The 24666-nt window shown below is 38.7% G+C and overlaps 1 protein-coding gene across 2 annotated transcripts in view; it reads right to left on the reverse strand.

The window, feature by feature from the left end:
* The window catches only part of SPATA6 (spermatogenesis associated 6), a 42572-nt gene extending 24403 nt beyond the window's left edge, over window positions 1-18169 (reverse strand). Inside the window, exons 1-7 of one of the 2 annotated variants that reach the window (XM_027462860.3) lie at window positions 17989-18169; window positions 12691-12828; window positions 11083-11131; window positions 10121-10162; window positions 8615-8736; window positions 3461-3541; window positions 1011-1289 (exon numbers count right to left, since the gene is read on the reverse strand). In XM_027462860.3, the coding sequence (XP_027318661.1) occupies window positions 1011-1289; window positions 3461-3541; window positions 8615-8736; window positions 10121-10162; window positions 11083-11131; window positions 12691-12828; window positions 17989-18036 (759 nt within the window). In that variant the 5' untranslated portion in view covers window positions 18037-18169. Of the gene's footprint in view, window positions 1-1010; window positions 1290-3460; window positions 3542-8614; window positions 8740-10120; window positions 10163-11082; window positions 11132-12690; window positions 12829-17988 lie in introns of both variants that reach the window. The other variant, XM_027462859.3, reaches the window with a different exon arrangement.
* Between the last annotated feature and the right edge of the window lie 6497 nt (window positions 18170-24666).

Genomic DNA, 24666 nt, shown 5'->3' on the forward strand with positions numbered 1-24666 from the left:
ATCAAAAACCAGAAGAATTGATTAACAGGAGTTAAAAGAAAAATATCTGAGAGAGAAACAGTAGGTTGATGAATAATTAATGGCTTATTAAGGTTAATCTGAATTTCTAAAAGGTACCTACAAGTAGAAGAAAACTCGGGGACGAATTCTAGAATTTGACAAGCCGTTACTACCTGCACATAAACTAGAAAAATGAAATAATGTGAGGACCAAATTGAATTAAATACTCAACGGCTGTGACAAGTGTCCAAAATTGTAGACAAATCATAATGTCACAGCACAGAGTCAGAACAACTCCATCTCTGCCCCTACACATTCTAAGAGGTATTCTAAGAAATAGAGAATTGTTGCAATTGTAACAAAAAATAAGATAAAAACAATTTATTGGAGAAAACGATCATCCAAGAGTCTGAGCAATCAGGACCCCTAGTAGAAAAGCACTTTAACACAGTTTATTTAAATAACTACTTAATTTCAGAATGATTTTTCCACATACATTTACTAAAAATTTCTCATGCAGGTGCTAAATGCAGGTGGTTATCAGCTGTAAGTAAAGTACTAGAGATTTAGCTTTGAGCAAAGGAAGTGTTTCAAAGATCATAGGATGCCAACAAAGTATAAAGAGAGGCAGTGTAAATGTTCATAATGTGACTAGACACTCTTTCTTTAAAATCTTATTCAGGATTTTTTAATACTAATATCAATTACTTCCAAGTTGAATTTATACAGCTATTATCCTGTCTAGTGCACTGGAAGAAAAAGAAATGGGGCCTCAGAGAATTTAACCAAGATATTCATGAAAGAATTTGATCTTTGTCTGTTACTAACACAGATAAAAGAAATTTTATTTTAGTTAATTTTATATTTAAATCACCATATGACAGACTAGTAAAGAGAGGAAAAACTATTCATCTAAACTGAGAGATGAATGAATTTTTGGAGCAGTATTTAGTGAAAGAACAATATTTGATCACAGCTTAAGCTAGAAGCACTTTGTAGAGAATACAAACCCGTCTAACTACAAATGGAGGTTTATCAGTTTCTCTTCTGAATTCATAAGGACCAAGGTTTAAATGGGCCAATCGTTGCCTGGCTTCTTCTGATAGCTCACACATTCGTCTTTTTGTGTATGGAGATGGAGAACGTGACTTAGAAGCTATTGTAGGCTGCTCGTAGTTTTTTGTCACTATGCTGTGCCTGCTTTTCTCAGGTGAAAGTGTGATTTTCTTTGGCAACTTTGTTTGCAATTTTCCATTTGGGGTTGAGTGATGTACCCAATTCAAATCATCCTAAAGGGAAAAAGAGAAATTACCTGGTTTGACAGCATGCAGAACAAAGACCTCTGACAATAACAGAAGCAGGGAACTAATAATTTTAACAGAAATAGATGCTATGTCAGCTGAAGTTCCTCTCAGAAAACTATAATCAAACAGCAATATAAAAAAGCAACACTGTATTTACCATTTCATCTAAAATCAAAAAAGTTTAAAACAACCTTAAATTCCAACATGTAGCAATGTTGAAGTGTCTAATAATTACTCAATTAACTTGCTCACAGGGTTAGTATATCGAGACTGTAAAAAAAAAAAACAAACAACTGAATTTGGTAGCAAGTTCATTTAAAACCAACTTTACCTGCTTAAAAGACTGTCTTAAATGACGTGAATACTTTTGCAAAAGGGGTGGCAAAACAGCTGTTTATTGCTCAGGATGGCAGTTTACATCCAAAATATGCATTTCTTCTTTTAAACCAAGATTTATAAAATCACACCATTATCAAATATTACCTTAAAAGTTTATCTCCGAGTTGGTACAGCTTTTCAAATACCCACATACAGCAGAATAAGGGAAAGCTGGAGAAGAAATTCTGGGAAACTCAGTCAAATATTGAAGTTTTGCTTGAAATACATCATCATTCCTTTTTAATTCTTGTCATTAAATGAACTTGCAATTACTCTAGAAGTTTTATAGGTCAAGGAACTCTAGACTATGCAACTCTTAGTAGACTACTTCGTAGCAGCATGTTTTAAGATACCACAATATGGGTAATTAGGCTTTTTGGTGAGAGTTTGCCCCAAATCCCATGTTATAAAAGCTCAAAAATAAGAGAACAGCAAGAGAGTTTTTTTCTTTTGTTTTGTTTCTGGTTAGAAATTCCTTTTTGAGCTTGAGGAAACTGACACTACTCTTGAATTTGAATGCTGCTCGTACTGCCTCAGTTCAGAATAACCCAGGAGCAAAGTGTCCACGTCCAAACATTGCCTTTGTGTCTTTTCTTCTCATCTAATGATGAAGATGAAGTTGTGTGTATGTTGTTTTTTTTTTGATCAACATAGTTTGCATCTGGCATCACAGTGGCAGTTTACTCCACTGTCTTTCTCATGCCTGTACCAACACTTCTGCAGCTAGTAGTGAGCCAGAGTATGAAACCAGTCCAAACAAAAATGGACCTAGTTCTCAGAGATTAATTTCAACAAAAGTCAACTGTGCTTTTTCTGGCTTATTCTCTATATCTTCACTGCAACACATGCAAATTTGATGTGCCCCTTGTAACATTAAATATTTTTAATGACACTTTCTAGTTTTAAATCAAGATGCCCTTTACCTTCAACAAGGTTAGTTTTCTGTCAGTGCCAATTTTCACTGATTTTTTCAATCCTTTAAGTGTCTCAATATATTTCTTTTGATAAAATTGGAAGAAACTTCTCAGTAATTAGCAATACCACAAACAGGCCAAAGTCACCTAGTGCTTTTTGCACACATACCTTCCTAACAACCATTCAACTTTGACGATGCTGCACAATTTCTCAATAATCTAGTGACAGTGACTTTGTGTGACACCCTGTCCCAGGAAACCCAACAAAAACACAAACCAGTGAGACCAGCGAACAGCACTACCAAATGAACAAATGCAGAGTGTTTTCTTTTCCCCAGTCTTTTCAGCTACTTTGCCTTTAACTTCACCCACTGCAGAAGAAGCATTTCCTGATTAGTATCGGTGAAGCCTTTTCAATAGAAATCTTCATTTCCATTGCTGTTACTGATATTGTTATGAAAAACAATTAAATTAATTGTTTTGTTTTTGATAATGTACCTTCTCTGACTTCACCTAGCTTTCATTGTCCCATCTTAATTTTAAGTGTCAGTGAGAAATGGTAAGGAGGCATCTTCCCACCTACAAATGCACCAGGGATTGACACTTCAGCTGATCATAGAACATAGCAGCTGATAATTGTTTCAGATTCAGGGAACTCTCAACATTTACTGTCATGCACCAAACCCACTCTTTACTCATACTTGATTAAAAATTTAATCAAGTTGTCAAGCACCCATGACAACTGCTTTAACCACAACAAAAGAATGAGAAAAGTTCGAAGTGAACAGCACATGCAAAAATTGGAACTAAGGCTATCAATATTAAATCTAGAAATTAAATTGCAAACAATTAAATTATGCTAACCTGTATGTGACTCCTTCCTGAGCTTAACAGACTTTCTGTAATAAGGGAGCTCGTAGAAAATCTCAATTTTGGTGCAATTCCCTAGAAGAGAGACAATAATTGAACATCAAGCTCCAACTCAAGATAAAGGGTATCAAAGTAGTAAATGTCACCTAATGTAACAAACCATTCCTAATTTTCAGCCATTTCCTTTGTTAATTTCAGCCTTTAATAAAGATAATTAGAAAAGACAGAACAGCAATGGTAAATGTCAAGATGCTAACATTTGCATTTCTGACAATTCAATTACAGATGATTATATTGCTTTCGTACAACAATTAAGGTCTGACTTTTATTTCAATACATTTCTTTGTCAAAAGCACTTTTAAAAATTTTTCATGCCTTGCTATATAGCATCAATAAAAATTCCAGTCACGCTCTAGAAGTTTCATTATTGCTAACTTTGGAAAGTTATTTATAAATAGTCTCAACTGTGCATTTTTTTTTTTTTGTAAAAAGATTTTGAAACTTAGTTAGTTACATTGCAAATAATTATTCATTTGTAAAAGTACCATTAAGAATCTCCTTTTTTCTGTAACCTTCAGGGCAAAGTCTGATTTCTCTGGATTTTCTCCCATGTTCTACTTCTTTTTAATCCTTTCTTAAACTCATGGCTGGCAAGAGACAGCCCTAGTTTGAACAGTTTAGATTCTGTGGGATCCAACCTCCTGGTCAACCAGCACATATGTACTAATGGGCCAGCAGGTCCCTGTGCCTTTTTATGGCTAATAGTCTGTTGAACTCATCTTTTACTGCAGCCATATAAAGGTATGTAATACCTTTGAGAGCCCTACTTCCTGCTAAATTTGCCTAGAATTGGCTAATGAATACACAATTTATTAGGCAAAAATAGCAGAGATTTTGACACACAAGTGTTATGTCCCAAAGCAGCAACACTGAGAAGCACAGATAAGAACTAAAGGCCATGCATTCTAGAAAGAAGCAAGAATCATCTATGCACCTCTTGCACAGCTCTGCAGAAACAAAGGGGAATTTAGGTCTCCCTAGAACTTCCCACCCCGTTCTTCATTCAACACAATGAGAGCTTGTTGCACATTCCCATGCACCTGTGCACAGGGGCATTTCTTCATCTGAACTCACAAAATTACTGAGAAACAAAGAAAGGGGACAGTCCTTTAGCGACCCTATACCACACTTGAAAATTAGCAGGAACTTCATGTGTGAAGGCTACTACTGAACCAAACTATTCCCTACCACCTGTCTAAACACACACTGATTTCCCATAAGAGAATATGATCTAAGTCTCAGGTTAGATTATGGAAATAAAATGACAAAAATGCCAAGAAAGCTCAGTCACATCAATTAGGAGAGTCCAGGATTCAATCAAGTCAAGTTATGGCATTTAAAAGAGATTTTAAAGCTGATCGTCTTTAATCAACTCATTTTTACTACTAATGAATTGTCAAGTGTTATCAACAGTTTAAAAAAAGGACACATCAGAATTAGTAAGTCTTCTATAAAAAGCAACAACCGAGCACCTACTGCTTGTCTCTTACAGAGAATGAATAGAGACTTGTTACATGCTTCTAATTAAAAAATCACATAAAACTGTGGTTTCTTCAAAGAAATGGTTTGTGAAGAAGAAATACAAAATAGCACTCTCACATACAGGAATGGATAGGTAACTTATGCTAACTAGGTAACGTAGCTAACAAAAAACAGAAGGTTTTCTACAATTCCCAAACTGGGAATTGCTGAAAGATATTCTGTATACGCAAAGGCTGTTCCATAGCCCCAAACATGTCTGTAAATGAAAGTCCAGCTAGAAAGTTTTGGGCATGTGTTCGTCTGCCACTGGCTTAGTGGTGCTTGCAGCCCTGAGCAGACTTATCAGTCCTCCTGCACCAGCCATTAAACAGATGTGACATGGATATACTATTAACTTGGTCATAGGAAAACTGTAAAAGCAGATTATATTTAGGAGATTAAGTCTGCTTTGCAACTTGGTTAAGTGCTTTTAACTGTAAGGAGCACAAAGACAAGTCCATAGCTTAAGAAGTATATATGTACATAGTAGAAGGTCTTATATTGGTATGCTAGTGAAAGATAGAGGAACTGAAGAGAAAATGTTTTAAGTAACGTAGCAAATACTGCATGAAGGTGGGGAATGGAGATAAGAAAGTCTGTAAGAAGTCACCACCAGTTGAGGCAGAAACATATTCTGAAAGGCAAGGGTTGCAGAGAAATACAGAAGAGCCAGCAAAAGCCTCAGCTGGGCAGCACTGGACCAGGAGAGATAACTCGAGGCATGTCTTGTACGCGTATTGTGTTTGTAAGCCTCATAAGACATTTAGCCAGAGACATTATCAGCCAAGTGCCAGATTTCTGGAGGAGTTCTGATCCTCTCAACTTGGGATTCCTTCCAACTGGCAGATTAGGCAGTGACAAGCAGTGTCTGATTAACACTGCTATCTGAACTCCACAACCGTAACCTTGCTGTTGCTACCTCTTTTTTTTTTTTTTAAATAAAAGACAAATTTATTGGGAAGCAAAGTGCCTCTGAAGCACTGCTGTCAGTCAAAAATACCCAACATCTCAGCTAGCCATAAATAAGTTTTTAATGCAGGAAGAACACAACTTGACCAGCATAGAAATAACATGAGCGATTTTGGTTTTCAGGATCTTGTTTAACACTTTGCCTTTTGTTTAGCATTTACATTCAGTGCTACGGTGCTGCCAGGAGGTAATTGCCAGTAACGCTCCAGGAACACTAGAAGATGGAGACATTTGAGACTGCACTTCTTCTGGAGGTAAAAATCCTCTCACTGCTGTCCCATTTGACAACCAAGGAGAGGAGCCACAAGTACTTTTGAGAGCCTCCCTCCACTTCCATCAAACACAGCTTCTTTATTATTCCTGAAAATGGGGTCAGTATGTGAAAATCCTTTCTTAAACTGTTCTGATTTTCTTTGATGGAGATGGAACAGAGTAACTGAGGCTTCTCTGCACTCCTCATTTTAGGGCAGAGATGGATTTCATTTACACTACTCCTGAGGACATGGAAGGACATTTCTGTCTTTCATCAGTCAACATCTGAAAGCTACTACAGTGTTATAATTCAGCTGCACATCTGAATGATTCTGACCACATCTTCTCACAGCTGATAAAAAGATGACACCTTTTTATTAGAAAATACATATTTTGTATTAAAGAACTTAATCCAACAAAAACACAATAAAAACAAAACACTAACTGCTCTAATGGCTCTGCTTCTAGAGATTCATAATTCTGAATCTTCAAAAAGTCTAAAACCATTTTGGCAATTCCACTTTATTACCAAGTTATCTGTTTTCTTTTTCAAAACCAGGAAGAAACCATTCTATAAGCAACAATACGACAAAACAGGAACAGGTATCTTGGATGTCTCACTAACGTTTTATAATATAGATGCCATTCAAAAATAGAGGAATCGTGTAAAGCACTTATGTAACTAACATAGCAAATGTCAACATTCTTGTCCAAGACCTGCGTATAGCAAAAGACCATTTTAAAATAACAGTGAAAAAATAAGACAACTCCAGCACGCCTTCAGTGAAGACTTACTTAAAATTCATTCAAATTTACTGTATGAATGTTGCAGCAGCTCTGCAGAACAGGCTTTCAGTTTAAGAGAATAAAGCGGCAACACCAAAAACTTCTTAAGGTATTTCTCCTCACTCACAATACCAAAACAACTGTTTGTGTGGCCATATAGAGTACTGTACTGAAAACAGCTCGTATTTAAGGCCATCCTTTCTGTATGGTTTTACTGACAAATATTTTTTAACACTTACTTCCCTGAACTGTTGAATAGTGTGGTTACACCCAGAGAAGAATGATAAAATAATGGAAAAGAAAAAATAAACAGCAGGATACAAGGATGCAGTACTGAAGGCTAGGTTCTGAGCTGTGGTAACTTAAAACCCATCTAAATGGAGGCTGTTGTGGTCTCACCCTCTCTCTTGAGCCACCAATAACATTCATAAAACACTATGACTTAAAAACAATGGCTTTTTTTTTTTTTTTACAGGGACAGCTTAAGCTTGCTGTAGAACCACACATTTTGTATCATAAAATCATAGCCTGAATTCATTCAAATGCAGCAGAGCATTGCACACCAAATTAGCACTTCTAATTGCAAGTGACAGGGCAATTTCCAGGTTGCCGTTGCAGGGGAAAGATTATACCAGTTAAACGATACCAATGACCTTTAATCAGCCTTCCTCCCACCCCCACAACTTGTTTTTAATCCAATCACAACAGACAAGGGAACTGAGTCCCAATACAAATGTCCTGCCACTACACTAATACAACTTAACCAAAATAAGACACACAAAACAAATTCCAAAACATCTCCTACATCACTTCCATCGTCCTTGACATGACTTCCTGAGGTACTCCACTGAAATCTAATGTTCAACAGTCAAACTCTATGAAAGGGTATTTCATTTAATATGTACTTGAGCCCATATCTCCAAAAAATTAACATTAATTCATTGCACTCATTTTGCCAATTAGTTGTCATTTATCATAGGCTTTTGTAAAACTGTAGATTAAAGTTATGGATAGACCTTGAGGAACAGGCTCTGGAACTTAACAACAATCATACAACACTAAGCCAAATTTCAGTCACTTACTATTTTAGTGGTGATTTTGGACATTGGGGAGGCCCACAGATCAGATGGCATAGCACTATATAAATTTGTAGAGGCTGGCATTGTCCTAAACAGTACAAAAAATGGTCTGAAAGTGCTAAAAAGAAACGAGGGTTATGTGGTTTATCCATTGAGAACCATGGAGTTGGTACAAGGTCTCCCTCTTTTTCTCTTGCATCCCTTCGTCTACCAACTGCATTGCGGATTAAATTGAAATAGAGACATGTCACGGTACCACACTGCAAGCCAACTGGAAACTAACTTTTCCACATTAAACGCTTTTTGAAGCATTTCAAAAAAATGTATATACCTTCACTGAAGTGCAACTGTGGATTTGTACATTCAACACCTGAACTGGCAAAATCTGTCAGAAGAAATCGCTTTTCATTTGAAGAAGTTCAACGGGTTTCTCCAGTGAAACACACTGTACCATAAATACAATCCACAGATATTCACTCACTGTAAAAGAAGAGGACCTCTTCATTAAAATCTCACGATCTAAACCATGGTGCCGACGGGTAAGCTTAGGGTCAGGGAACAGGAAATCTCTTGTATTTTCTTCATAAGTAGCTAGAATTTCTCCTACTAAAAAGAAAATATATACTTTAATTGGAAAACAGAAAATTCTATAATATAGTAGTACAGACATCACACACAAGACATATTCAAACTAAGATAAATTTTGTTCTTTACAAATTAGCAGCAAGGCTAGGAAATAACTCCAGGAAATAACCTCATCTAGTTAAATCAGGCACAGAAATGTGCAGAAACTTAGCCTGAAAGTATGTTTTGCTGTTATTTAAAGAAATATAGAGCTGTTAAGGCAATCTTCTTTAAGATACAGACATTTTCTCATGGCAATAACTACTTCAATGAAGTTTCTTCCTTCTTTACTTTCCATGCCAGAGAAGAAACTAGTAGTTTTATTAATGGTAGCCAATCCCTTCTGAAAAACTTTTTCCATGTTACAGAATATTGATGCTTCTTAAATTGAAAACTGGCATTGTTGTCAGAAGAAAATGCAAGCAACATCAAAATCAGTACCTCAAGATTCTCTCAGTATCCTTGTTTGCTACCTTCTTCTTTAAAAACCTCCTTAAATATATATATATATATATATTTAAGGAAAAATCATGACTGCATATTATGAAGAAGTTTAGGTTGTGCTATTACAGTCATTCTGCCAGCTTCCATTGGGGTGTATAACATCTACCTCTGACCCCTGAAATTAAATTACTTACACAAGATCTTTTACCCTCCCACAAAAATCCACATTCAGTACATTTGCTTGAATAAATAGACTCATGCATCACCTGAGAAAAGCAATTGTTTCTTTGAAACTACTGAGGACAAGTAACAGAGTGTTTTTAATACCAGTTTCCAAATGAGTCCTCTTTCAAACTTGACTTTATTTCCAATAAAATGCAGACTTACATTATTCATGGGAGTACTTGAATTTCATTAAAATAGATTTTTATAATCACACAAACCAATAACAGAAGTATGACAAATCACTATTTATTATCATCACATATCCCAAGGTACTTGTAATACTTATAGTGAGGGTAAGATTTTTCCCAGTGGTCACCATTAGGATGGAAGGGAAAAAAAAGTGTCATTCTGAGAACAAGATTATGCACGCTGAAATTTCACAGACAGCCACTTCACAAGTGAATTGTGGTGCAGTTAATACGTGATGTGTTGGGTGATTTCAGTTTATTTTCCATTTTTAAAATATTATCACTTTCCTAAGCTTGAATATGGTACATTTCAATATTCAGTTACTACTCTCCTTCAAGAATGAGATCCTCTTGATCTATTAACATTTTATATTCAGATGACTATTTGTTGAAGAGCTTTCTATGTTGTTTGTGTATTGAAAAAAGTGATTGTGCTATAATGGGCAATGTCCTCATGGAAATTCACCTATTAAACTGCATAATTTATGAAGAGACTGAAACAATACCTGGAGGAACCAGCTGTATTAGTTCAAGTACTGCTGTGTCAACTAGGAAGGAAGAAAAGTTTTCATTAGTTAAAAAAAACACACTAAAATGAGAAAGTTTTTATTGTCAAAAAAAGAAATGCTCACTGATTTAACCTTAATAGCACTGTACACTGTCACGCTATTTCTGCAACACCAACAATAAGAGAAAATTAAGAACAGCTTGTGTAAGTATTACAGATGAACAAAATGGCATTAGCAGAGTACAAAAGACAAGTCTAAATTTGACTAAGAACTTGATAAGTTCCATCTGCTGCCACGTTTGTCCTTTGAAAACAGCTTTTAAAGATGATGCAAGTATTACATCTTTTTCAGATAACTTCATGTATTAGGGATCATACTCCTGGAGTTTAGGGTCAGTTCTGTCTCATTATGCTCCACATGTGGCAAGACTGCTTACTGTAGATACAAGCCATTTTCTTGAAAAAAATATATAAAAAGAATCATTTTACCAAAAAAATCAAAGTTCATGCTTATATTATTTGAAAAACAATCATATACGTTGTCACACAGAGGAATCCATTACCTGACTGAATAACCAGCTGGTCATTCTGCTAACTAGGACTTTTACCCCTTCTGTTCTAAAGCATGTAGTATATGTTCTAGAGGCATTTTCTTAGTTAACAGCATTTTGGGTAAAGTTGTAGTATCCAAAAAACAGCAAGAACTTATGCCTACACTAGCAACAAATCTAATTTGAAAAACCACTAGTGCTAGTGTCCTAGCTTTAAAAAAAAATAATAAAAAATTAAAAATTAAATACTTTTAGTATGTCATATTCTACATTGGTTACCCACTAACTTTTCAGAGAACAAATCTTTGATAAAACTATTACATACTTGAAACCTCCAAAACATGTTTAAAAACTGTACAAGCATGACATAAATGCATACAACATAATATGCATAAAAAGCAGAACCTACATTCCAGTAACTTCACAAGGTCTGCAGGATCAACTATATCAGCAAATGTCTGGAAAATAAATAAATAAATAAATACATGAATAAAAATAACAGCACAGTCAAAAATCACCAGATGGACCTCTGGGGGAAGAAGAAAAAAATAAAAATCAATATTCTTCCCTGCTTCAGATGGTTGCCAAGAGTTCTATCCCCGCTGGAAAAAGAAAGGAATCTGAAATTATCATTTGGCACACGATCAAATTCATTGAAAGCTAGCAGTTCTTGTCATATGCTTTCTAACCATTCCAGGGTTACCTCTCCATATTTAAATTAGGAGGCATTATGAAGAGTTGAACACAGAGAAATATTATCTGTAAAAATTTCAGGAGAGAAAGGTAAATTGCTAGATGCACTAGAATTCTGATAGATGACTTTAAGCTTAGTTTTCATGGGAGTGACTATTCATGTACAGACTATCGTTCAGTTTTTTATTTTTTTTAACCTGGACCACATGTGAACAGATGGCAAAGAATAGGGGATGAATTTCTGAAAAAGAAAAAAAGTTGCAGAGGATATTAAGCAGGTAATAGGCCTCCCTGAAATTCTGCACTAAGTGAGGAGTGGTGTAAATCACTTTGCTGTTCTACATACCAAACACTCAAAAATACCAAAGTACTGCTACCCCACAAGCACCTAGAACTATGCAATAGCTATTTGTAAGAAGACATTCTCAGCTTTCTTGTTCAGGTCTTCTGTAAGCAGTTAAGTTCTAGTGTCCCACAGTTCCCTTAAATTACAGCCAAAACAGCGTTCGCTACATTTCTTTTAAGTAGATTGTGGGATTATTACCTTTAAAGAAATATTGTGTTTTTATTTTTTATTTATTTACTTTTTACTCTTCAGTGGTTGGCAAGATTATCAGTATTTTTATATTACCTACATCACAACAGTATCACTGATGTTTACTCTGTCTGGTTTTCAGTGCTAGGGGATGCTTAAAAGAAAAGAACTAGAAAGGGCAAAGTATTATTATGCACAGGTAGGCAAGAAACCAGATCCTATCTGTAAGATTCTGTGTTTCATTATCCCTGTGGTACTAATAATGAAGCAAGTGGGGACTCAGAATACGTGATAAACAACTATAAATTATAAGGTCATATACTAACCTGGGAATTCTGGTGACAAACCATGAAAAAAGTAACTGAAAGGGAGAAGGATGTCACCAAGAAGACTTGAGTTGCAATTCTATTTTCTGCTGAATTAAATCGACTCTCCCAAATCGACTCTCCCAATGGATCTTACCGCCCTTGTTTTTACACCTTGCCATTGATTTTAAAAACAAAATTTAGTTCCTTCCATGCTAGGAAATAAGACACTGAAAAAGGCCAGTTTGTGTAAGAAAGTACAAACACCTAAAAAATAAAATATTATAAATTTTCACTATGCATATTTCTATAGTCACTGTGTGGATAAGGGATGCATACGCCTCCTTTGTGCTCAAGAGAAGCAGGAGCTATAATACTATGCCATCCTCAGTGTGATTACTTGCACTTGGGGGTTTTGCAATGAGTTTCTGTGAGTGTGGGATGAGTTTTATTTGCCTTGTATCAGAAGTTGACACTATCTTACCTTTTCAAACACTAGTTTTTCTTGAAAGAAAAGTGGAAATGCTGCAGGGACGCGCCGAGTTTTTTTGTACTGCCCAAGCAGAGAGACACTGAGATAGAGCTCCTCTTTGTCTTTCAGCTGCACTCCAGGGCAAGTTATCTGTAATAGTAACACATTCATTAAAAAAACTGAACTTTAGTTACAGGAGTAATGGCTGTTTTCAGGATAAAAACGAAATGGTCAAGGCAGAAACGGTTGATTGCTGAGAGTCAGGTGACAATGAATTAGAGTGGAAACATTTCTAAAGCAGTTCTATTTGTACAGAGTGACAAGGAAAAATTGTCACCACTGTAAAATAACCATGATCAAATTCTTCTTACTGTAAGTAAACACATTCCATTGGTCTTCAGCCAAACCTAGAACTGGTATCCCAATTCCAGGTTAGTCTGTGTGTGCATTTAATGATACTATTGATGATTTAATCATCAAGGGTCACATCAGATTCTAAACAAAGAGTGACAGAAATCTATGATGAAGTTTACCTGATGCAGAGAAAAAAAAAAAAATCAAATTTTAGCCTAACTCTCTCTTCACTGAGAGAATGAAGCTGGTAAATTTACATGCTTAGATTTCCATGCTCTGACCAACTATCAAAAAATACAAGTTTATTCACATTATTATAATTAACTTTGCAGTTGTATATGTAAGTGACAAAATCAAACGTTGTTCCATTACTGTGGGAAGTCACAAATTTTTATAAAAGAAGTCTGGCCACCCGGAGCATATTCAAGGCAGGGAAGACTCCTCATTAGGCTACCAGATATTGCCACTAATATCTTGACTTTCTTTGGGCCATTCTTATTCCTTGAGTAAGAAGCTGGTGTGCCTTTAAAGCTCTGATGAACATCAAATATTCTTACCTGTGTTTCTACTGCAATGATGTACACAAATCACTGCAAAAACTATTTGCTATTTTTCCCAAGCCACATGGTTTTATTCTATTACCCAGCCAAAGAATTGTCACCTTTCACTTCAGTTCTACTGCTCACTTTTTATAGCAGTATAATAAAAATGAGGTTGTCTCTTCTAACATAAGGTTGCCAAAGAAAGTGTTCAGACTTTCAATTGCAAGGCAGAAAGACAAAGGAACAGAGTGACAGGAATTAAAATAAGTGCTTTGGTTACAGTCTCTTACTCCCAAATGAATGTTTACTTGAGACATTGTTAATGGATCTAACCCAAAATTATATAAACAGCAGAAAAAACAGTCTCTAGTGAAAAAAATAACAAAAATAATATCTGTAGTGTGTTACAGATTGCTATACAGTACAACCTTAAAAAAAAGTTTCTACTCGTAAATATCCAAGAAAAAAAAACCAACAACAACAACACAGCAACAAAAAAGAAAGGTGTCCTCTCCCTTAAGTTAAGGCTTCAGATCTGAGAACTGCCAGAATAACGGACATCCCAATTGAAACAGGACGCCTATCATTAAACAGCATGGTGCAAGTGTTAATGGAAGTGAGTGAAAGAGAGAGATTTCATTCATACAAGGCAAGACCCCCTGAACTACACACTACAAGTTCTATTAGCTTGGCTGAGGCTTTTCCCCTTGAATTTACGATTCTTTTTAGCTGGAACTTCACACCTTACAGAAGGCAACCAGTATTTGCCTACTTTCTGAGATGAAAAGTAAAAGGTTTGAAGACATCAGGTGTGATAAAACTGCAAACAGCAGTTAGATGATATTTATTCTGTCTATCCTATAGAAGAAAGGAAGTTCCTACAAATCAGCACATGTAGAAACTTGTTCTTCTATTATCCTGGAGAAAAACTGCACAATCCATTGCCTGGGCTAAAACACCAAATCTACATCTTCATGAAACTTTAAAGAAGCTCTAAAAATGAATGACAGGTATGTACCTGCAGTTCATGGAATTCGTTTTGCAATATGTGGTGCATGGAGCTGCAGAACACCTAAGAGACAAGCTAAGTTCTTACCTGACTGTAAACCATTCAGGAAGAATGAGGGACCATTATAAAAATCGTAATAGCATTACCTATGGATCAACTCAGCAGGAGGGATATCAGTGCTGCAATTAACTGATCTTAAAACCAATGAGAAGGACTACTCGTGAAGGTAACTGGCTGGGACAGTGTTACTCCAGACTTCTCTGCTTCAGTTGCCAGAAGGACAGACAACATGTACCATCCCTGGTGCTGGGACATCACATTCTGCCACAAAATCACTGAATTCCTCTCATGGGAAGGAACGAAATTCCACTGCAACACAATCCCATACAACTTTTTTTTTCCCTCTACACTCAGTCCTAAAGCTGTAGCATGCACTTGCAACCAATGAAAAAGGTCCTGTCCCCCAAAAAATGTTTTTAAAAGCCCATTGCCACCACACAGGGAGAGTTCAGTACTAAGAGCAACAGACAGTATTAACTTCTGTAGAGCGCAAGCTTCCATAAAGAATAGCATTTTGGTCTTTGAGTTGCAAAAATAATCTTCTCAACGTGAAGAGATGCCATTTTAGTCTCCTTACCTGGCAGTAATCCACAACGCTATTAATTCATCTTAGTGCTTAAAGCTTTACCTACTTCACTGCCGCATTTGTGAATTCTCCAAGTAGCAATGACATGAAGAATAATGTGAATTTCATTCTGTTGCTACATGAGCAATCTAAATGCCAGCAGCAGAGGTAGGCACCAAAATTAGTCTCAGAAAACAAATAACAATGAAATCTCAGTCTGAGCAATCATGAATTATTCAATTTAAATTAATGGCAGGATAAACCAAATAAGGTCTTTAACTAAGGTTTTCAATTTTAGAAGAGCAGCCTTTCAGAAATGAAGAAAACTAGCAATGAAATAAACCAAAGAGCTCGTGCATTCAGATAGAAAAAGACCTTGGAATTTCATTAAGCCAAAAGGAGCAAAACCAATCTAGAACATGTATCCTAAAGCAATGGAAAAATGAGTATGACAGAACTTTTGACACAAACGGATGGATTTCCAAGAGGGCATAGAAATATGCAGAACATTGGAAAAAATAGGAAAACCAACCAGAAATCCAAACAGATTGGGCTTTATTTGTAAATAAAGCAAACAAGGAAAAAGCAAGATTAGAAATCAACCAGGATGTGAGAATTAACAAATTACATCCCAAACACAACTGAATATTTTTCCTTGCTTTTTGTGATACTGAATACAGGAGAAAAAAATGTAAAGAAAGAGATTATGGAAATGATCCAATGTGCCTAGGTAATGGAGCCACTGGGAGGCTGAATCACTTGCAGCCCAGGTTCTGAAAGAACACAATATTTCTTGCTCCATTGGATATGTAACTAAAACCTGTGTTATGAAAACAAGGACAGCAACAGCTGACTGGAAAGTAGCAAATGAAAGGCCCATGTGAGGCAGAAAAAGTCCTGGAAAATTATAACCCTCTCAATCAGAATACTTAAACACACAAAAACAAAGAACAAAGGATATGGATGAAAAACATGCCTAGAAAAAAAAGCAGCCCAGCAGCACATGTTTAATAAAAATAGACCAGTCAAGCAAAACTCAACTTTTACTTGAAAGCCTGTTGTCTGGGCAAAGGATATCTGATTTATCTGGACATCAGAAACATCATATGATGCCAAGTGACAAATTATTATTTATGATGCAAAAGATAGGAGTCTGAAAGTACTAAGGTGGTACAGAACTGGGCAAACGACAGCACCAGTAACAGGCTAAACTGGAAAGCATCAGCTTGGGGTTACTATGAAAAAACAATCATCCATATATCCTCCAATCCATGTCTTTAAACATTTTAATGGCCCTGGCACAAGAAGTCAGATTATGCTCATGAAATTTTCCAATTACAATTCAGAAATCATCAGTGGTAGAGAAAAAGATATAGAATAAATCAGAGACAGGAATGAGATACACCTACTGTGTATTAACAACAGTTTCTTCTTTTACTCAGGGAGCTCATCTTCAATGCTGGCTGAAGAGAAGGCAAGTGTGTTAATAAATGACAGTATAACCACAGTGCAGCTGTGAAGAGACTAACATTGAGATATGAAGGATGAATTTTGGACCTCTCCTAACATCATCTAAGGCAACAGTGAGACTCCATCTGGAACGCTGCATTCAATTCTAACCCTGATCAATGCAAACTCAAAGTGGAAGAGTAGCACCCATCCCTATGGTGATCAGAAGACTGGTAAGCCTGCCATACATGATGCTACTAAAAGAATCAGGTTTCTTTATCTGGTAAAGATTAATTGTGAAATGACAGAACTGCTGCCCATAAAACACATCAAGAGAGCAAACACTGGGAAAGGAAGAAAAGGAAAAAAAAAATCAGCGAAAAGCCAGTGTTGACATGAGTGTAAAAGAGGGGTATTAGTGGAGGCTGGAGAGTTTTTAAACCATCACAGGAATGAAGTGAGGGCTTCAGTGGGAAAGAGGCAAAATAAGTGGTACAAAAAAGCAGACTAAATAACTTATTAAAAAGGTTATCTGGTACAAGTTACATAGTGCTGTTGGAACATGGCTCAACAACCCACATGCTGAAAGGGGCACTGAGATCTGTGTTGGGAGATTTCTTGTTCTGTCCCCTTCCACTATTGTAGGCCTGAGAGCGGGGTGAGTAACAAATGCCCCGCAGGTGAAGAAGCCCAGCCCTGAGAGAACACCATCCCTGTAATCTCTACTGGTATGTGAGGAGTAGCAGAAGAAAGTACATCTGCTCCTTTCCAGGAAAAGGAAACAGGTCATTGTGTTACAAAAACCCACACGTGGAGGAACAGAATAAAGAGTATCTGTTGCTTTCCAGGAAAAAAGCAGGCCTCTGCATTATGCAAACCCAGCAGAGCAACACGGTTAGGATGACACCCTCTCCACGTACGTTGAGAAACTCAGAGCTGTGTTTAGAGCAGCTCTACAAGTCTGTGAACAACGGTGGTCAATTAACCAGGAACCAGGCCGATTTCCCAGCGTGCACTTTCCGGGCCTGCACTTGAACTTCCCGCGGGGCGCCGCAGCCCCTCCTCCTTTTGGCACCAGGCACCGCGGCAGCACACGGCCCGCCGGGCGGCTTCACGCTCAGACAGCAGCAGCCAGCGGGTGCCAAGCGGCCCAGCAGGCCGTGCCGGAGCGCCCCTCCGGGCCGGCCACCCCCAGGGGCTGAGGCAGCTTCTCCCCCCGTGAGGAGCCCGAGGCCTCCCCGCGGAGCTGCTGCGGGCTCGGCCCCTCACCGGCAGCTCCCCCCGCATCCCCAGGGCTTCTCCTCCTCCTCCTCCTGGGGCCGGGCACTCACCTCGCGGATCTCCAGCCGCAGGACGCAGCGCAGCGCCCTCCGTGCCATGGGGGCCGGGCCGGGCCGGGCCGGGGGGGGGGTCCGGCGGCTCCCGGCCCGCTGGGCCTCAGGCGCGCCGCATGCCGGACGCCGTTGTCATGGCAACAGCGGCACTTCCGCCTTCCCCCCGCGCATGCGCCGCGCCCGCATGGAGCCGCCCTTAAGCCGTGCCCGGCGCTCCCACAGTGCCCTGCGTCACTGCCCCTTCCCACAGTGCTTTGCGCCCCGCTTTTTATTTTAATTGTTATTAATTTTGTCTGCGTGCATCCTGGGGTTGCGCCTGGGTTTAGGTGCCTGTGTCAGATGTGTGCAGCTCGTCTCAAACACCGCTGCCCCCGCTGATTTCACGGGGTGATTCCCTAATGGGGTTGTGACTGCTTCAGGGCCTTCCCCAGCTGCTGTGGTGCTGAGGTGTTCACAGAGTGATCACAAACATGTTACACCAAAACAGCCCCATTTCTGTGTTTCTAACCACAATTCACCCCATCTGAGGGGGTTTAAGCCTTTAAATATTCTTTCCAATTTCATATATACGGCTGTAGAAAGGGGAAGCAACTCAGCGGGCATTTTTAATTGCCTCCAAAAGAAGACAATGGCTCAAATCCATCCTGTGGCTGGCCTTGATTATTTTATTTTTACAATTTCAAAGGCTGACAGTGCTAAGTGCTTTGGGAAGAATCAACACTCTCAAAGTGTTTTGTTTTCATTAAAAAAAAAAAAAAAAAAAAAAGATGGAGAGAATATTAGATGTCAGAGCAGAGAGTAGTGGTATCAACTATTTCTAGTGATACTCATCTGTAGACTTCAGTCCTTTAAAATAAATAAACAACTGGAAATGCAGGCCTCATTATCATAGAATCCCCCAAGTTGGAAGGGACTCATAAGGATCATCGAGTCCAACTCCTGGCACCACACAGGTCTACCCCAAAATTCAGACCATGTGACTAAGAGCACAGTCCAAACGCTTCCTAAATTCTGACACGCTCGGTGCTGTGACTATGTCCCTGGGGAGTCTGTTCCACTGTGTGACAACCCTCAGTGAAGAACCTCTTCCTGATGTCCCACCTGAACCTCCCCTGTTGCAGCTTGACACCATTCCCTCAAGTCCTGTCGCTGGTCACTGAAGAGAATAGATTGGCACCTGCCCCTCCACTCCCCTTCGTGAGGAAGCTGTAGGCCGTGATGAGGTCTCCCCTCAGCCTCCTCTTCTCCAGGCTGAACAGGCCAAGTGACCTCCGCCACTCCTCATACGTCTTCATACATCCTCATACGGTCAGTAGGTCAAGGGAGGTGATTCTCCCTCTCTACTCTGCCCTGGTCAGGCCTCACCTGGAATACTGTGTCCAGTTCTGGGCTCCCCAGTACAAAAAAAGACAGGGATCTCCTGGAAAGAGTCCAGCGGAGGGCCACAAAGATGATACGGGGCCTGGAGAATCTCTCCTGTGTGGAAAGGCTGAGAGATGCGGGTCTGTTCAGCCTTGAGAAGAGAAGATTGAGAGGGGATCTTACCAGTGTTTAACGAAAGAGTGGGAGACAGACGGATTTGGCCAACCTCTTTTCAGTGGCTTGTGGGGACAGGACGAGGGCCACAAAATGGAGCACAGGAAGTTCCTCACCAATATGCGAAAGAACTTCTTCACAGTGAGAGTGACGGAGCACTGGGACAGGCTTCCCAGGGAGGTTGTGGAGTCTCTTTCTCTGGAGATATTCAAGGCCCGTCTGGATGCCTACTTGGGCAGCTTGCTCTAAGGAACCTGCTTTGGCAGGGCTGTGGGAGCCAATGATCTCTTGAGATTCCTTCCAACCCCTACAATTCTGTGATTCTGTCTTCCCCTCTAGACCCCTTCACCATCTTTGTAGTCCTTCTCTGGACATTGTTGTGACTTCTGTAATAGCTGTGGAAAAAAAAAAAAAAAAAAAAAAAAGCTTTTTTTTTCCCTTTTTTTTTTCCTTTTTTGTCTTAGCAAAAGGTAGGGTTCTGTATTTAGGAGCTGGAAAAAATTCCCTATTTTAATTGCACACCTCTGCTACGTAGATTAAGGGAGGTTGCACTTAGATAAAGACATTTTATATGCATTATCAGTCTCAAGGTTATGAACAGCTTTTCAGAATTAATGAGAAGGAAATTCTCAAAGATCCAGGGCTCAGATGGTAACGATATTAAAATAGTTTATTGCTTATTTTCAGATACCTTTCATACACATACTTTTTGGAGGGCTAAATAACGTGTTAAAGATTGTGAGGTATGAGATATTACTGTAAGTGTGGCCATATAAGACCAGAAGACAGATAAATACTGAAATCAAAAATGGCATCATGTTTGTGATGAAAATTTAATATCCACATACAGTGCCCTGGAACAGAAGTACTTTATAACCCTTGAAAAACAAGCACAAGGCAGGACAGAAAGCCTCTCTGAAGTGACAACACGGTGTTGAGTTTCAGTTCTTTTCTCTGGTAAACCAGGGAAAACCTGGGGTAAGCTGGAGTATTACGCACAGAGATACTTCTCCATCCCTCTGGTCTGCAGAACTTCTCCACACCGCCCTGCTGGGCCTTGGAAGGAAGGGCTGCTGCTGCTGCTTCTGCAGTGTTTTTCCTGTCCAGCCCGTTCTGCAGCAGTGTGAGATCCATCTGGACCTCCTGGTAATGACGAAGTGCATAATTTAGTCTTATATTTGCACTGCGGGAACAGTGATGCAGGGAGTTGGGGACAATGAGGGGACTTTCAGCACAAATCCATTTGCTAATAAGCAAAACTGATAAGCAAAACCACAAAGGGCATGCTACTTAAATAGACCTGAGGTTTTAGCTGCTATAAAGTTTCCCTGCTGTGAAAACATGTGAATTCCTTTGCTTTTACAAAAGTAAATCTTCTTGTAACGCTACTTATACTTAGTTCCATGTAATACAAGAGCCTGGATGACAGCTTTGCATTATGTTAATGTTTTTACAATCTCCTCCATTTAAAAGCTTCTTCCTTTTCAGTCCTCCAGCCCCTTCCACATACCTACTGTAAGAAGCTTAGTGTCATCAAAATACTCAATTCTGTTCTTATTTCTATCATTGTAAATGAGGAGTAATTATCAAAAGACTGAAGTTGCCCTGGTTTAAGATAATTATCACAAGAATTCTACCCCATTGTTGTAGTGGGCCAGAGAGTCAGGCCTCATGAGTTTCAACACATCAGTATATGCTACAACATAGGTAGGTAGGAAATATAGGAAGAATCACGTTTGCAAACAGTGGATATTCCAAAATCCAGAATCTAAAAAATACTGCGGATTAGAGAGAAATGAATCAGATAAGACTGGAGATCAGAGAGTGAATCTCACATCGCCGAGTTCGTCAGAGATTCATTTTCGGTTAAGAAGACAAGAATGGTTTTCTCAAACTTAGGAAGCATTACACTGGGTGCAAAGTGGCATTTTACACTGGGTGCAAAAATGGTATTTCACAGACATTCTGGCAACAAGAATGAAGGAGATAAAAGAGCTTTCCACATTTTTCCACCTTCTACTGCAGTTCTTGTAAGCGTGTTGTCGGAGAGCCATTTCTGCCTACTTTAAGACCTTGATGTTGTCGGAGAAGCCAAAAAAGACCTCAGTCAATGCACATCAAGCACTTCTATTTAGATATCATCACTGAGAGTGATTGTCTTGTCAATAACTGTGGAGAATTCCAGGAAGACATCTGCTCAAATAACAGCAACAAATTATGAGATATGGGAAGATTTCCATATTAGAAAAAGCAAACAAACAAAACATTAAGGCTGTTTTACTTCGGAGAGGAGAAAAGTAAGATGTAATACAAAAGAGGTACGTAAGGGATTGAATAATATGTAAAAATGGATTTTTCTATTTACCCATGCCTATTTATCCTTTCAAAGGACACATGCAATGAAATTAAAAGACAACAATCAAAACTGATAGAAGAAAGTACTTTAGATAGTGGAATTCATTATAACAAGATACATTCACCAGTGTTCAAAGCAGAATCAGAGTGCTTTAGAGACCCCATAGGACAATACCCATGTGCATTACTTATTTTGATCTTCTCACTCAGTGCTAGGTTAAATGTGCAATTCACAAAAGTCAGTTCCTGTGCAAAGAATTGTAGTTGAGGAAAACAGCCAGAAGAAGTTAAGACTAAACAATCCCAGTGCACTGTACAGCAGAGCTGGAAGAATTTTGTAATGTGAGAGATTCTAATAGGATCTAAGGGGACCAAAGTGAATTGCATTACTGCAGACAGTAATGTAACAGAGAAGGTAGAATGTTAGATTATTGATGAGGACAGAGGATGGAGATTACCTGAGGGTGTCAGCACATGCTTCACAAAATACATTTTCATCTAATCTTTCTACTTTAAAGCAGGGAGGAAAAAAAAAAAAAAAAAAAAAAAAAAAAAAAAAAAAAAGTTGCTCAGAAGTTAATATTCATTAATATCCACTGCTTTAGAAAAAGACCACAATGACTTTGTTGATCCCATCAAAGTGCAGTGTATTGTGTTCGCCTTGCTCTTTCCTAACCTGCAAGAACACAACTGGGCTGAGCTCTCAAGGTTTCCTGATGAACCTACAAGTTGCTACAGGCAAAGGGTGCCTGGTCATGTTGTTCTGTAGGGGAAGCCATGACTTATCTTCCCCATGCCTTCCCAGTCTCTTCCCAGCCTATTGAAGAGCGTTTTCTACTGCACATCTGGAGAAACTCAGCAACTCTCTGACGTTTCACCATGACTCAGCCATGACAGAGTGAGTCCTCTGTGTTGCTGCTAAGCCAAAGCTCGCTTTGGTGGATGTGATCATTAACCTTCACCGATTCTTGATGCAAGTTATGCCTGCAAAGTAAAAAAAAAAAAAAAAAAAAAAAAGTATAAAACAACAACAACAAAAAAACAAGCTACCTAAATATACTTAAATATTCTTAACATGTAAGTTGTTTTCCAGTTCTACTAAATTCTTTCTTGTCTGGCTTTAGCTAAGGAAGAAATCAAATCTGATTTGATTACAGCCACTGGAGGAATATTCCAGATCTTGAATTCAGCTGTGGTAATTGGAAACTTTTCTTGTAAAGGAATGATCTAAATTCATCTAAGAGATAACTTCAATGCATTCAGTCTTATGAATTCACAAATGGTACAGATACAATCAGCCAATACGGTATTAGATTTATACCCCTAGAAGGTTCCTGGGCTCTCCGTTAATCAATTCAAAAGAGGTAATACATTCCTTTGTGTTTTACTTTTTTTTTCTTTTTTTTCTTCTTTTTTTTTCTTTTTAAATTATCTTAGATGGAGACGTTGCCCCAGCAAAGTTTTTGCCTGAAACAAAATTCTTCTAACCAAGTTATAAACCCCTGAAAATAGGGGGTTTATAATGGGACTGCTGATAGACCTTTAACAATAGCGTTGTGAATTGCGCTGCTATAATTAATGATACTTCAGAAAGATTTATGGTCCTTAGACAGAGATAAAACAGAAATATCATTGCTTCTTTGCCTCCCATCATTTTATCCTCTATGAAATTTTATGTGAAATAAGTCAAATGAAAAATGTAAGCTCTTAATCTTTTCCCAGAGTCCTGTCTCTCACTTGATGAACACTTTTGTAGAATAAATTAGAGCGTTTTATTCCTTATGCATGTATAGCTTTGTATTTAAAAAGCAAAGAAAAGAACTTTGGTAGGTTGGCAGAGCAACTCAAGATGATACTAGCGGAGGACACAGAAACTACCAGCTCTTCTTGCCAAGTCTTCTGCCATCCCAGAGATGATGGCTCTGGCCCTGCAGGAATCCAGAGCAGCCGGCTGGGCAGCATCTGACCGGGCTCCCGTCTGCTGCAGTGGATGTGGAAGGTTGGCAGTGATGGGCTCTAGCTGCAGCAGCGATAGCACAGACGCATGAGCAGAGAGCCAAAGATTGGGGCTTGATTACAGTTGATAAATACCTTTGTGTTGAGAAAATGCAGGATACTAAATGGTTGTTTATTATAACTGGGAAGGGCATAGCAAGAGCCAGCTGCTAGAAACTGAAGCTAGAAGAATTTGAATTAAAAATTAGGAACCACTGGAACCAGCTCTTAAAGGAAAAGGGAAATCTCCATTTTACAGCAATTCCAGAGGAAAATGAGGAGCTGACTAAAGACATGCTCTTGTCAGAACAAAACTTATTTTAGCCAAACAGAAAGAAAAGTGACAACAAAAAGCCCATCTCCCACACCTTACAGATGGTGCCTTGCACACCCCCGGCCTTCCCCAGGGCTGGGAGTCCTCCTGCTGGGGAGGCACAGAGGACAAAGGCACAGTCTGGGCTCCAAGCTCCTCGGTGTGGTCTTTGCTGAGCTACTTCTGATCATCAGACACCAGTCTTTTTGGGGAAAAGCCTCACCTTTGGGCAGCCAGGCTAGTGCAGCATCTGAATAGGCGGCTGAGAAATCACAGTTTGGGGCATGGGCCATCTGAAATGGCAGTTAAAGCCCCAAATCCATCACATCCCATTGTAGTCCAGGCTCTGGCTTCTGTTAGCCTCTGCCAGCTCAGATGCCATCTAGCTGCTTGTTTTTTCAAAAGCCTCTCTGCAGTGTGGCAGGAGTTTTGTCCCCCTGCCCATTAAAGTAGCAGTGTTTGAGCATCTTCCATGT

This window comes from Anas platyrhynchos, chromosome 8, assembly GCF_047663525.1.
Source record: "Anas platyrhynchos isolate ZD024472 breed Pekin duck chromosome 8, IASCAAS_PekinDuck_T2T, whole genome shotgun sequence".
NCBI classification, from domain to species: Eukaryota; Metazoa; Chordata; class Aves; order Anseriformes; family Anatidae; genus Anas; species Anas platyrhynchos.